This window comes from Epinephelus fuscoguttatus, linkage group LG7, assembly GCF_011397635.1.
Source record: "Epinephelus fuscoguttatus linkage group LG7, E.fuscoguttatus.final_Chr_v1".
NCBI lineage: Eukaryota > Metazoa > Chordata > Actinopteri > Perciformes > Serranidae > Epinephelus > Epinephelus fuscoguttatus.
Genome location: NC_064758.1, coordinates 9,151,892 through 9,167,770, shown reverse-complemented (window position 1 = coordinate 9,167,770; position 15,879 = coordinate 9,151,892). Strand labels below are relative to the sequence as shown.

The window sequence follows — 15,879 nt, the reverse complement described above, 5'->3', positions numbered from 1 at the left end:
TTATACAGGCTGCCTTAAAATAAGTGTCATCAGATATTATTTTGGTTTAAAACTGGATTTTGCTGATCAAACCAAGTACACCTGAGTGTGAGACGGGTGATTAAAGCAGTAGGTGCAGATGGATGTGGGCAAATTAGAAGTCAAAAATTATACTATATTTAATTTTATTTGAATAACTGTGTATTTTCTATGCAGAATAAAGGTGACCACTTAATCTCCTCACCATTCTCAGACTGCCACCATGACTTCTTGCGGTGAGGTTTGAAGGTGGTGATTACGTTCTCTATCCGGTGATTGATGGTGTTGTACACCGGGTCATATGGCCGCCTGGAGTCACAGTCAAAACACTTCTTCTCATCCTGCAGCAAGATACGAAAAGGGTCAGGGTCATATGGTCAAAGGGGAAGACCCCAGGGATCAATGAGAAACCCAAAATTCTAATTTGACTTCATATCACCAGTGTATTGAAACACAATGTCACACACAAACACACACAGACTGACCTGCAGATGACTGACAATGCAGTAGGGCTCTTTTCTCCTCATCCCACATGTGGACGAGGCCTTGAGGTTCTTCTCTCGTCCAACCAGCAAGTTCCCCGTCGCTGGGTAACAGCTGCCATGGGCACAGCCATGGCTGTGGTCAGGCTCCTGGCCAACGGCTGCAGCCAGGACTGAAGGGACGGAAACAGGAAAAATGGATTACAATAAACAGGAAAAGGCAGTGCAGAGTGGCATCGTCCCCTAATAGAGGACCCATTCACAAGCTTGTGTTGGCAAATACATTTCTTGAAATCAGTGCCCTTCTTTCTGTCCTAAAAAAAAGAGATGACATCAAAAGTTCATATTGCTTCCTGAGTAACTGAAGGACTCCAGGATGGAAAGTGAAACTGCAGGAAACTCTAAAGGAAGCTAAATTTGTAGGCTGGGTTGGGAAGAAGAAGGTTTTTGTTAACTTGTTGGAAGACTACGGACTTATTAGAAAGACGGTGTCTCCTAAGGTGAAGCTTTTGTTGTTTATTGCTGTTTGTTTTTGTTTGTTATGAGCTCACCAAGCAAATTCCTATCATGGATGGGTTTTACAGTTAGGCACATTTCAGAGATTTGTGGTCATGTATGAGACATTTTATTTTAACCTCTTACAAATTAAAACCAATCACCTGCTTTGGATGATTTCAGTCCATTAAATAACTGTTATCAGTTGTCATTGAGAGCATAGATTTAACGTAGTATGGCCCCACCCTACCTCCTATATTTACATTTATTGTTAGGTGGCAACTTCTCGTAGTTGCAGTAATTAAGATGGAAGCAAAGAAGGAAGTCAAGTGACTCACAAAGTCCACATAGGAAGGGGATCGGGGCGAATAGAAGGGTCAAACAAATACAGGACTTTTAACGTAGGTAACGGTCTTAGGTTTCATCACAAGCGTAACATAAGTTAACTTACGTGCGTCACTTAAAGAACACAACAATTGTACTTATTTTAAACAAATACAGGACTCTTACCCAAGACCCCGCTATTCATGTCCGGTGTAAAACCAACAGTCAGTGTTGACTTTCAACTGGCAAACGGATGTTATCCTACATAACTTTCTTAAGTTACATTACAATGTAAGTAAACTTATGTTAAGCTACGTAACAAATATACTTATTTTAACCAAAACCATGATCTTTTCCTAAACCTAACCAAGTAGTTTTGGCACTGTAACCATTTAAAAGGTTGGATATTCGTCTTTTGGCCTACTAGTAGGTGCAGTTTGCCTCGTCTGAAGCATTATAATGGTAGTGATAACAACTGATAATGGCCAGTTACTGGGATGATGACAAGCAAAAGGGGCGCACCAATACCAGACACAGAAACTGAAAAAAGCTGTATTTGTATGTTATAGATTTTGTGGCCTTCAAAAGGCCATTTTTGATAAATTATCATATTTTCATTCATTCATTTTCTGCAAACCTCTTGTGTAGAAGCCTCACAAAGGTCATGGGTATGAAGGGCTTAATAAGATGAACACTGGCCCCCGCAACTAGACAGCCACTGCTTGATCAAGAGCCCATTCAATTTTGAGACAACATCCAGTGGGAGGGGGATTATCTCAAGGCTACCCTGCAGGTCAACAGGCTCTGCTGTCTGCTGGAGTCCCAAAGAAGTGACCTGACAAGAGGCCCCAGCTACAAGCTAAATCTGGAAACCAACCAATGCAGGTCACACAGAGGTCGACAAAGACCAGCAACATTTGGGAGTATAACATCTTGGAAATGAACAAAAGATTATTAACTGATAGCTTAATCCTCCAGATGGAGATGTGACATAAAAATTCGTAACAGAAATGTGTTATTTTTTTTAGACTTGGTACGAATGTTGAGCCACTGAGTGAAGAGATAATGTGTCATTTTATGATACAGCACTGGAGCCCTGGTGTGAGTGAGTAACTATGTGTGGGAGTTAAAATAAACCTTATAAACTTTCATGACAACAAGCAGCAACCACCACCACACATTCCACTGGACATCTTGACGTGAATTTCTCCTCCTACATACCCCTGGGACCTGCGGTCTGTGTCTGTTGCTATGAGGAAACTGGTATGAGAAGAGTGGAGACCCAGGGGTCCTGCTGTCAATCTCTGGTCTGCCCACAACAGGTGTTTCTAATCCTCCTGTCATATTCAGACTAGATAGCAACATTTACTTTTCCACAGAACACTCCTACACTGTGGGTGAAATTCCACAAGCTTTGGAAAAGGTTTGTATTTCCCATTTCCTTTTCCTGGATCAGTGTGCTTTACATTAACATAGTTCACATCAGGGCACTTGCTGCAGCAGCTAATGCTACTCCAACACTTTTTGACGGGACATTTTGAAGACAGAAATAAGTTGTTTTTTCAAGCACACTTAATATCTTTTAGAGAAATTATGATCACACAAAGAATGATTTAATTTGAGCAAACTTTAATCTGTTCTGCGCTCAGTATATTTATTTGCAATACCCCCTCTCACTCAGTTTTACTCATTTGCTCTTCTAACGTCTGTGCGCCCCAGTTAGCCTGCATGGAGTGAGAAAGGTTATTATGTACTTATGTGAATACTGGCAAATATGCCAATACGTTAATTGAGAAATACATCATTATTTGTTTTGGCTCACTCTTTGTGCTTTACAAATTTATCTGAAATGTATGTGCTTGCAAAAAAAATTCTCATTGTGCTCAGAGAAGACTCTTTTGGGCAAGGTTGCCTAGAGTCTATCATATGACTTTTTATAATATTTGTGTCCATTACTGCACTGCTCTGACCTGTTTGAATGCCTGAATTATGTTCTCTGTCACCTTTCTCATGTTCCCACTAACCTTAAGCATTTAACGTAGAACAGCAACTTCACAGATCAAAACTTTGATCTCATTAGAACGTAATTTCTTGATGGGAAACCTTTGATCCTGGCATTCATGTGGATGCCACCTGGCACACATCACACACCAAAACACTGTTGCAGGGCAAGTACCCCCTCTCGTAGCAATGACACTCCCTGATGGCAGTGGCCCCCCAGCTGGACAATGCGCCATGTCACACCACAAAACTGAATGACCCAACAAACATGACAAAGAGCTCAAGACATCAACCTGGCCTCCAATTTCCCCAGTCTCCAATCTGATGAAGCATTTGTGGGACCCCAGAGGTACCCCCGATCCCCTCTGGGACCTCCTTGGATCGCACTTGGCTTTGACATTTTGGTGCACTGACACAGGACTTATGGGGGGTGTCCTGTAGTGTCTGGTACCAGGACGATGGTGACAGATCCTTTGAATCCTGTGTTGTGAGTTGGAGTACCAGCACATCCCAGGAATGTTCAATCAGATTGGGGTCTGGGGAAACTGGAGGCCAGGTCGACACCTTGAGGCAGGGCTGTTGCCATGAGGGAGGTACTTGGACCTAAATGGTTTTGGGTGGGTGGAGTGTGTCAAGTGGCATCCACATGAGAACCAAGACCAAAGGTTTCCCAGCAAAACATTGCATTGTTACAATATGATTAATATTATTCACTTCATCTGCTGGTGGTTTTCATGTTTTGTCTGACCAGGGTGTATTACAGCATTGTTTAAAAAGTAGCACAGCACATCTTTTTCACTGGCAAACACAATATAAGCTGCACATTAAGGCAGTTACACCACTGCTGCACTGCTTTTACTTCTCGAATCAAAAATAAACTAAATATAATACATGACAATGATACTTTCCCTTAACTTATAGACTTCAATACTATATCACTCCTGAACAAGTATTAATATTGTGAGCCTGCCATGATGTCAACATTCTCCATAACTGGATGCCTCTGCTGTCTGCACACTGTACAGGAGTACAGTAAGACCGGCTGTTGCACCTGTCAGTGCCTAGATGTGCTGTGAAGGTCTATAGTCAGTGCATTATCACAGCCTGACACTGCCATGAGGCCAGCTGTAGTGTTAGGGAGCTTGCTGGGAACAGTGCAGAGGAGGATTTTACATACATACTCAGTCGGGAGGAAACCTGTGTTTGCCTGGCATCGGGACAATTCTCACATCGGTGCCAGCCAAGTGAGTAACATGCAGATACTAAAGGTCACAAAGACACATACAGTATGGAGGCCATAATGTGCACCTGTGCATCTATAAAGAGACATGTACCCACTTCTGCATATTGACACACTTATTCATAGTTACATAATCATAACTTAGGATACACTGGGCACGAAAAGCAGCTACAAGAAGTTTTTAACTGATTATGAAACAGTCTCAATTTAATACTGATGCCTCTATATGAGTAAAAGAGACCATCAGCCAGAAGACTGGCTATTTCTATATAGTTATCTTTAATGCCTGTTCCTGGTTCTGATTTCCCACCAAATCAGACCAAAGTAGTTACAGCACTCAGAAAAGCCTATGTTTGCGTTTTACTGGGCAAAGACTCACAGTGAGTAGTTTGTTAGCCAGTTAAAAGAAGATAATTTACAGAAGAACAAGAAAAGCTAAAAAGGGATAGTGATAGAACACAAGGCAAACACATGAGTAAACCTTGGTAAGTCATTCAACAGATGGTGAGAATTGCAGGACTTGAAAGGGTTAAAACTGATCCTGAATAGGTCCTATTCCTCCTTTAAGTTTGGTTTGTCATATGTCTGTCTTATTTATGGAATACACTGTGACGTAGCAATAATGTAGCATAAAAGCAACAAGGTCTGGATAATGTTGTACTAATATCAAAGAAGCCCTTACAGTGTGTTTGGGAGGGATGGTGGATGGGTCGAAGGCTAGTGACATACAGTATATGATGTGTTGTGTGTGTGTCATGCTACATTTGTCAAGTCAGATCAATTATTTTTATGCAGCACATTTCATACGATAAGCGTAAACTCAATGTGCTTAAGATACATCATACATGACAAACATAAAATATCTATGATGTTTTTCCTTAAACCTAACCAAATAGTTTTGTTGAAATTGTTGAAATTCTGACCATCAGGACAATGACAGAAGGTGTTGTAGAAGTCAGTGGAAAATCTGTTTAGGTATGAGAGAGTGTTGGACCTTCACAACATGAGGTGGTGGTGCTCATGGAAATATACCTCTTTTTCCACAGGGGCCGCCAAAATCAGCAGAAAATAAAAGTTCCTTACATATGCTTTAATTGACACTCAAACCCGTCAAGTACACAATGTTGTGCAGATGCTCCAATTTCCAAGCGACCGTAAGCATCAACTAAGTGCTTGCTGACTACACGAAAGACACCTATTAGAGGATTTGTTCAACGAAAAGATCTGAGATGCTTCCCATGTATCATTATCAGCAAACACACTGACTGACATAATGGCCTGTGACAACAAAAGGCCTGAGGTTGTTCCCTTATCCTTTATCTGAGAGCAAGGAAGAGAGTGTGAAAAAACACAAACAGAGCAGGTCACATGCAATTTGATGGGTGAGAGAAAAAGACAGACACAGTACAGAGCCTTTGTACAGACAGTGGGAAGACCCATCCAGACACAACTTGATATCTATGCTGGAAACTACTGGCACGCATTCAGAGATCTGTGTGAGTGTGTGTGTGTGTGTGTGTGTGTGAGAGAGAGAGAGAGAGAGAGAGAGAGAGAGAGAAAGAGAGAGCAGGGAGGGTGGAGGAGTGAAGCAGACGTCTGATGTGTCGTATAATCACAGGTTTCTTGTCATCTTTTATGTCTGTGTTTCTGGCTGTGTTTGTTTGTCTGTAAAAATCTACACAGGCTTAGTATGAGTGGCTGACATCACCGCAGTCTCATGAAAATAAGATACACAGAATAATAACTTACTTATTACACACTGGATAGTGCGAAACGAAAAGATGAACATACAGGACATTTTTCAACCACTTCACTTTAGTTTTCACAAATTAACAATGCATGGATTTGAGCATTTTCACCTTTTTATATGTATGTGTGATACTATCCAGAGCTACATTTGTCTGAGCATCAAGTGCTAATGCCAGTGCACTTCTTGTTCTTATCACACTGAAGCTGTGACAAACAGGCCTGGTGAGGTGACGTCAGAGCCGTCATGGGTCATATAGCTGACAGTGATCAGACCGCTGCTGCCTTGATGTAAACCAGGGAAGGAGGCAGAGCACAGTGGACAGAGGGAGGGATGAAGGAGAGATAAACAGACGATACCTATCATCAGGTAGACATGATTCAAAGCACTTAACAGTTCAGTGAGTGTATATATATAGTTTAAGTGTGGAGGCTCTAGCTTTGTTAGTGCAACACTCTTGAACTGCAGGAGTTGTAGACTCAGATTGTGGAGGGAAGAACTGAAGAAAGTGGAAAGACGAGATGACAGTGTGAACGCAAAGAATTTGGGAGATGTCAGCTGGCACTGAGTGTTAAAAAGTGCTTTAAGATGCCATATGCAACTTTATGACATGAACAATATGGACATTTTTTATTAAACATTAGTCTGTTGTGCTGGGCTTCACCAACAAGGATTCATCTTTAAACCCACTCAATCAAAGTTTAACTTTTAATCATGTTGCACAAAACTTTGAAACTGGCTTCAAATTAAGAATGATTTAATTGAAACCTCTTTTAAAACGTTGGTTTAGTTTTTACTCTAAAATTAGATTAAATTATAATAATAATAATACTTATAAAAACATAATAATAATTCTGTTGCACCAAAACTTTAAACTTTAGTGTTAACTTTAAACTTAAACTTGAGCAGGTTTGACTTTTAAAGTTACAATGTGTAATTTACGTGGTTGTTTATTAGCAAATATCAACTATTGCTTTCATAAATATATATTTGCTGAAGTGTAATGCAATTCACATACAAATGGAAGCTTTCTCATAGGCTTAGAATGATTTCTCTATATATACACAGGCAGGGCACGGTCTGCTGGAGGCTGCCTTCCTGCGTCGCCATATTTGAATACAGTGGCCGAAAGAGATATATGCTCTTCGCCTTTCGCATTTACCTAGAACTTGCCGTCACTGGAGACAGAGAAGGTGAGGCTCAATCCGGGGCGCTTCCGCGTGAACCTGCTTTGTACTTTTATGATTCTGTCGCACTTTAAATGGAGGACCACATGCATGTTTTGCCCCGTAAGAGGGAAACCACGCCACCAAATAAAAGAAAAAGATCAGATAAGCGAGGACGAGACAAAACGCGAGTGAACATCGGCGTTGCTTATTCCAGGTGGAAAAACCTCCTGTGGAAGAACACTCCGGAAATGCATATTATAATCATACCAACCTATATTTGCCGCACTGTGCCATGACTATCACATAAAACGTGTTATTTTAGCATTACTGTGCTAATGTTTGCTCGTGTTACCAAAACAATTAGAAATAAAACACTCCTAACATAACATTATATCTCACAGATAACATATATGTCACTGGTAAGCTATACCATATTGTAGCGTCCACCAGGACGTGTGGAAAGGATGACGCCGTTATTCGGCAAACCACCGTTTATTGCTGAACAGTACCGGTTACTGTTGGCCATAACCATGCCAAAACAACCAACAAACAAGAACTTAGCTCAGACACACACCAGCACCCACACTCACACAGCTCTCATCCCCGTCACACTCGCACCCCGCCCCCCTACCTATACTCATTCAATCCCAAACATGCCATTAACTCACAGAACATTGACATTATAACAGAACATTTACTGCAGGGTCGCTACAATTTCGTAACATGGTTTATTTTCCTAAATAAATATTATCGTGGATGATGCCATCTCTGTCTGCGCAAGGCTTTCTGTCCTACGAGGCCACCGTCACTTACCCAATGGGAGGGGTGAGAGAGTGAGCGCCAGTGAGCCCTGCAATCTAGAATTTGACCGCTGATGTCACTGTTACTCACCTTTTTTTTTTCTCACACTGAGGCTTTAAAATGGGCACCTTTTTGAGATGGAGTGAGAGTTAAATCTTTTATTGCTCTGCCATATTGCTCCATTAATTCGGTGGCCAATGTCTTCTTAAAGGAGGTGAAATTAGAGTTTCTTTGCAGACCCATCATGATTAGCTAACTAACTGACTGACTTTTAGCTAGAATACAATGTAGCCTAATGTTTTGTTAAAGAATGCAGAGCAGGCATTTAAATCAATGTTACAACCTGTGCATAGTTCATAAAAACCATTAAATACATGATTTTAGTAGTTGACACCTTGAAGCTTTTAGGATAGCAAATTCTGGGGTAAATGGCTTTTGATTTAGTGGTCTCCCTTAACAGAGCAGGTGAAAGTTAAAATCTACATGTTAACTTTATTTAATTTTGGTTTACATCAATAAATTTGGATTTAAAAGAGATTAGTTTCTAAGTGTGCAACAGAGCTTGACTTGATTTTACATCTCTCATCTCATTTTAAACTTGTTTTGCTAAACTCTGATTAGGACAAATCTTAGATTAAATAAATCCTTGTTAATGTAACACTGCCTAAATGTACAAGTTTAAAGCTCCTGAAAACATGGCTTGCAAGACTCTGAGACAGACTTTGTATCCCTCTAAGTGAAAGTGAATACTGTAGCTTTGAGGATGGGAATGATATAAGAGTTGATTAGACATAAGACTTTCTTTCCTTCTTCTTTTTCTCTTTCTTTCCTCTGCAGCCATAAATGGAGAAGCACAGAGGAATGCAGGCTGACAGCTGAGAGGAGAGAAAGGGGCTGCTGCGGTGGTGCTGCTGGTGTGTGTGCGTGTGTGTGTGTGTGTCTGTGTGTCTGTGTGTCTGTGTATGGGGGGGTCTCACAAAGCACTGCTGTTCAACCAGCCATTAGCCTGTTAACAGCAGGCTATGCACTATAGCGCTGCACCATGTTGTGCACTATTCAGCTTGTTTAGCCTCTTGTAGCCACACACTCATTAGGGTTTATTTTTGAGCTGCTTTTGGTATCATATTTGTGACAATCCTCATATTACACCACAAAGGGAACCATTTTCTTTAGATGCCATGTCAGGTGACAAACTGTCCACTGATGTTAACCTTAAAAAAGGCATGATATTATTATGTTCATGTCAAAGGACAGAGAAATGTGACTCCAAGCCAACAAGTCTTCCACATGAGGCAATGCTTTAATTGTCAGAGGCAGTGATATAGAACGCACTGTGCAGTCTGCAGGGCATCCAAGATTCATTCCCACAAATGAATTCCACCCCCGCCCCCTTCCCCCCAGGTGAGCTCCACTCTTATTCCTAGCTTTCATCCTTGCCTTTGATTTCCTCTCTGCTTTGGACCAGTCAGTAAACAGAAAGAATGGTACACAAGAGCGGCCTACGCCAAACTTTTTCAAAAGTGCCCCAGTTGCCAGCATGTGACAGAAATCACCTGTCTTTCATTTGCTTACAAAAAGGCTACTGTGTGTGATGCAGTGGAAGAAAAACTCTCACCAACAGACAATCAGAGAGACAGAGCAGGCCTGGTCAGTTTGTTTAATTGGGATAGCCACAACACAGGTGGAGTTAGCTGCAGGGCAAACTGTGTAGATGGCAACAACATTTTTCTTTTCAAAAACTTTAATGGTAATTTAAAATAATTTCAAAACTATATTAAATCTTACACTGAAGCATTATTGATGTTATGAGCTATTTTGTTCTCTGTCCATTATGAATGTTGTCAGCTACCACATTGAACTTTGGAATAATTACGCTAGAGTAGTGTCCAGTGTTTGCATATTTCACCAGAGTTGGTATGCAATTTACATACTATTGATTTCATACTAAGATTTTGGACATACTAAAAAAATCTCACGTTTTAACGTACTACATAGCATGTTACTGTAGAATTTGGACACAGCCCAGATCTCAATCGAGTCTAACCTTAAGTTTAGCAATTGGATGCTGACTTTTTACAATACCTTGGGCCCGTTAGCTTGAGTCTTAATCTGTTTTTCTTTTCTTTTTCAAAAAAAAAACAAAACACCACATTACACCATGTCCTAACTGGGTGCAACGCAAGCAAGCATCAGCAGCTAAATCAGTTTGAGTGCATTTTCTTCTGTTGGAATGTCCTAACTGCCTAGATTCCAAAATCTACCAGCCACTCAATAGGTTACCATAGTTTTTTGGCTGGTAGTGAAGCAAATCTAGCAGCCACTTGCATATTTTACTAGCATTTGGGTGGCAGCTTAGTGCCCAAGATAGTATTGTTGTTAATATGAATTTATGGAAAAGGAATTTATGTTCTTCAGTGTGCTACAATGGGCAATTGATATTCAGTCATCTTGCTGCATTGTTTGCTGTCAATTGGTAACAGTTGTAGCAGCTGGTGGAAAGTAACTGGTTCAGTACACTAATACTGTCTGTCAGAGTTGAACAAGGTTAATAATTTGTACCCTGGAACCAGGACTTGTCCTCCTGACATACAGAGTTTCATATTAAATGGATTCAGTATGGACAGAGAGTCTGATGAAACGCAATGCAGCACAATAGTCGGATGCTCGTGTATTGTTAGGACACAGTATTAGACAGCGCTGACTACATAGGCAGTATCTAGTATCGCATATGTGTTTAAGACTCTTTTGCAGGGTACATATTGACAAAAGTCAAATGGAAACATTTAAAATTAGGCATGAGGGGACAGAGGACTAGCTATGGCTGATAAAATCTGCCAGTGGAAGTTATTGCCGACTAAAAATGAGAGGCTGCTTATGTCTACATCTGTCTCAAATCAGAGCAAACTTTCAAAAATGACTATGAAGGCTTCATGGGTGTAGCCACTGTTGTTAAAGGAAAAGTTTGACCTCTGTTTTTATATCGAGAGTTCGATGGGAGGATGGCTGTTTCCCTTGTCGTCCAGTTTAAATGCTGAGCTAATTGGCTGAGGGCTGTAGCTTTTACTTAGCGTACAAACTGAAAGTGGTATCAATCTTCTCACCTGACTCTGCATGAGAAAGCAAACATACATATTTTTTCAAAATGAAACACCTGTGTGAGATTTTGGACCAATATGTTAGCACTCTCCACCACCAGTATCAAAACACTCACTGAGGGAATATAGTTTGTAAGGGTGGTCTTCACTTCTGCAGTAGGGTTCAGGGACTAGTAGAATCTATCACAAGAAAAACTAAAGCTGTTCTGGAGGCTTGTGGCGGCCCAATATCGTACTTATTCATTTATGTTGGCTTTACCTTTAAACTGTTATCCATCTGTGTCCATCTAATCCCACAGAGTAACTCAATGTGTTAGGGTGGGAGGTGGGTTAGGGGGGATATGGCATCAATATGACACATTCCACTGGGACCGACTGGCCAGACACAGTTTACTGTCACATCTAGCAGCGTAAACAACGAAGGAAACCAAGAAAATCAGACAAACAGATGGACAAGAAAGCAAACATGGACACCACGGACACATTTGCTCAGACAGGAGGAGCATTACGAGTTTAACAAAGCACGTTGCCAAGAATATTGAAATGACAGCATGGTCAGATCCAATATCAGCTTGCCTACGACAGAGAGCAGACAAGAATAGCATGATTTTAAGACAGGCAATGAGCTGCATACCTGACCTGAGTGAGTGCGGGGCTAGAAGGCAGCACAGATATGTTTAGCACTCACCGTCAGACAGCTACTTTAAACCCGGGCAGAGAAAAGTCAACAGCCTTTTATTTTCAACTCCCCCCAGCTAATTAGTTTACATTCTCCCTCACTGTCTCACTGTTCTCTCTTTGCTCTGCACTTAACTGATGGATGGTCAACTCCCCACTGCCAAACATCCAGCTGTTTTCCTCCCTCCTCGCCTCTTTATTATTCTCAACTCTCTCCTCCCATCTCTCCTTCTTCTGATGTCTGCTGCATCTCAGCAGTTCTGACTCCCCTCTGTGCCCGGCTGTTCACCTTCCTCACTTCCTCCCTTTCTTAATCAGCCCCCAGGGCCTTTCTTATAAACATGATCACTGACCCTATGTCATGTATTATTTAAGAATAAGAGGGCTAGCGGTGTGAAAGGTGGTGACAAGGCTCCAGACCCACAGCTGGAGAGGAAAAACATAGTGCCCAGGCCTGGTCCACAGAACATTCATCATCTTACATTAGGAGATAACACAAGTAATTTTAGCATTTGATATATCACAGAAGGTAGTTACAGCCATAATCTGCAGCAATATTTGTTTTACAGTATCACTACTGGCTCAGCTAGAATCTCAACATTTACATAAAACATTGAGGTACTCCAGGAGGTGCGATCAATATTTCTTGTGGTGCTCCACACGGTTCAATCCTAGGCCCAAATGTTTTTTGTTTGTACATGCTGCCATTAAGGTCTGCCAACCAAAAACCATCCATCTATGTTTCCAATGCGGCACAGATGTATATTCTTGTAGCTGTATTTAATTAATAAGTAATTGAAGCTCAAACAGTTTTTCAGTTAATTAAGGAGAAACAGAGATTTTGCCTCCAAGAAACAAGCCAAAATAGATGACCTCATTTTGTATCCAGCGACAACCTTACCAAATTCCACACCATTTTTTAAACTACCACACTTACCACAATAAGTGTAATTCTCTGGTTAAAGGTCTGCCTAAGAACCTGATCAAACATCTACAACTAGCTAATAACACTGCAACAAAACTGAGAGCACACATCACGCTTGTGTCTGTAACCATAGAACTGATTTGAAAGTGGATCTCATCAAGAAGGTCACTGTGTTGTCTCTCCACTCCATTTGCTCCCATTAACTGCACCTCGGTCCAGAACTTAAGTCTACAGTGATGCTACATTTAGTGATTTCACTAGCTCTGGACAGCCTCCTCCTCCTCTAATGTGCACCTCACCGTTCTTACAACTTCTATTTGTATTAAATATTAAATTCATATGAAAGAACATGATGGCCCAGACACAGTCTTTGAGTTCCCTCAGCTGTTTCTATGTTTGCTGCTGCCTGCCTGGCTGTCTAACAGACAGAGGGTTTCAGTGAGAGTGGCCAGACGCTTGCCATTACACAGGCTGTTAGATTAACAAGGCATGGCACTGGGAGACAGCTGGTCCCACTGAAGGAGACATTCACATTCCTGTCTCATCCGGGAGACATCTGAATCGTTCCACGTCAGAGAGGAAACATGGAATACCACCAGCAACAGGTGGACAGTGGACAGTGAGGCTGGATGGAAATGCAGCAGACACGTGAGGCACATTCACTACCCATCCTGCTTCTGCCCAGCCTTCATTCCCACGTCTGCAGTTACTGATGATTTACTAACATTCGAATGGAGCTCAATGTGAAACAGTGTTTTTAATAGTCTGTCTGACTTTACAAAATACAGACTTCTGATCAGACAGTTGTGACTTTGTATCCTCAGACCATATCTGAAAGTTGGAAATTACTATTTCTAGGATACAATAAAAAACAACTGCTTTTAGTCCTGAGCTCTGCTCAAAAAACTATCACTAAAATGCTGCTGATGGTGGGTCATAAAAGCTGAAGTCCCCACCTCAAACAACAGAATAGAATATAATAAAGAGAACTAATACCAACTAATAGCACAAAAGTGCGGCCACAGCACATAAAACTCACAAGGTGCAGTGGGACTTGGATGATTACGATGATCATATCTGTGTAATTCTCCTCTGCAGCCAGCTGCTGGCAACAAATTGCACTGCCATGCTGCTTGAAGCGCACATGGCCAGCAGATGTTGGGTGCAGTTCGTCGGTCAACCACCTTGACCATCAGTTACTCAGCCGGAGAGAGTGAGTTGCTTTGGGTTTGGTTAGTGATTACGGACGTGTGTTTTTTCCTGGTACTCCGCAGCTGCTCAGGGAGACATGTAGTACTGAGAAGAGTGCATGGTGCGTTCACTGTAGGTGCTAATCAGAGCCTCTGAAGAAGAAAATCTGGCTCGACTTAAAAGGGAAAGTCCAGAGGAAGCTACAGCACACGTGTCATTAGTTAAAGCATTTAGTGTGTTTGCATGTGTGTCATTGACCTGTTTAAGCCTTTAGAGTCAGGCTAATGTGTGTGTTTGCACAATTACAAATACTTTTCTGTCTACTGACTGTGTGCCTCTGTTTATCTTTATGTGCATCTAAGTGCATTTGTGTTCTTCAGTATGCATGCTCGTTTGTAAACCTATAACCAGCAACAAACTTAATAACATAATAACTTCCTGAGAAGTAAAAGAAAAGAGACCTCTGTGTGGCCAAAGGCAAAGGCTACATACTCTGAGTATAATTTAGAACACACAGGGGAGTACTGCATGTGTGTTTGTGTGTGAAGTCATTTTTCAACCTTCAATTTGAACTGATGATGACCCAGTGTTTCTCCCAAGAGAGGAGCCAGGGGAAAGAGAGGGGGAGAAAACTAATCTGCCAAACAATACTTAAATATGATTCTTGTTTTTCTTCAGGTACAGCATCTGTAGAGGTTTAGTGAGATGACTGTTTAGCAGGGGCGTGGACTCGAGTCACAAATTTGATGACTGTTCGTGTTTTTCTTTCCCTAAATCTAACCAAACTGCAACCGCTTCACAACGAAATAGCGACTTTGCATTGGCATTGTGTTCATGTTGCCAGCACGCAATTTCACACACACACATTTCATGCCCACCACCACGTAATGTGTTGTTAAGAAGTTGTGTTTATTTCACATATTTCTGTGTGACTGTGTTGGTAATACAGATCGGGGAAATCGCAGGGTAAGCCACACAAGCCTCCTCAAGCATTCCAAATATACTTCAGTTTTACATAAATCATTTCAAGTGCTCGTCTCTGAGTAAGGCCATTAGTAAACACAGAAACTGGCCCTCTGGATGTAGCCTATGTAGCTAACAGAGAATTCCAGGGCGACCTTCTGGCTAACCAAGCTAATTGTTCAGTTAGCCAACTTGCAAACCAACTATTCATTTCTCAAATCTGTGAAAGTGAGGTGGCAAAGTTACAGTAACATGACTAACTAATCAAAATGTATGCGAATAAGACCCGTATTACTCTAACTTTCCTTTAGGTTTAGTTTGAAATAAGACTGAAACCAAGACCTTCAGGCCAAGTACAGGTGTAAACTTTACAGTGCAGATGTGTACTAACCAGACCTATTAAAACATGTATTGGCAAAATACTGACCCATAACATGTGGGTGGCCAGTACACTAACCAACGTTGCTGTTTTTCTTTCTTTCTTTTCAGGTACACTACACAACATCCCGGCTCTCTGAGAATTTCTCATTCCAGTATCATTCAAACACAAGGTTATAGTAGACCTGTGTGTGTGTGTGTGTGTGTGTAATTATAGGGCTACAAGACGAAACCGCTACACTTGTGGCTCGAGGTCTGGTAATCTTCCGTGACAACGAAATCTGAATCAGAAATATCAAGAAAATCTTTATCACAATCGCATTCCATCCTTCATTCTTCCTTCCTTTCTTTGTCCTGCCTTGCTTTGTTTCT

General features: G+C 41.3%; 1 protein-coding gene across 2 annotated transcripts in view; it reads right to left on the bottom strand.

Annotated features, from left to right (window-relative positions):
• Positions 1-15,879, bottom strand: part of lamb2 (laminin, beta 2 (laminin S)) — a 66,282-nt gene that overhangs the window by 42,995 nt on the left and 7,408 nt on the right. For both annotated transcript variants that reach the window (XM_049580545.1, XM_049580547.1), the window contains exons 3-4: positions 504-673; positions 224-359 (exon numbers count right to left, since the gene is read on the bottom strand). In XM_049580545.1, the coding sequence (XP_049436502.1) occupies positions 224-359; positions 504-673 (306 nt within the window). The remainder of the gene's footprint in view (positions 1-223; positions 360-503; positions 674-15,879) is intronic.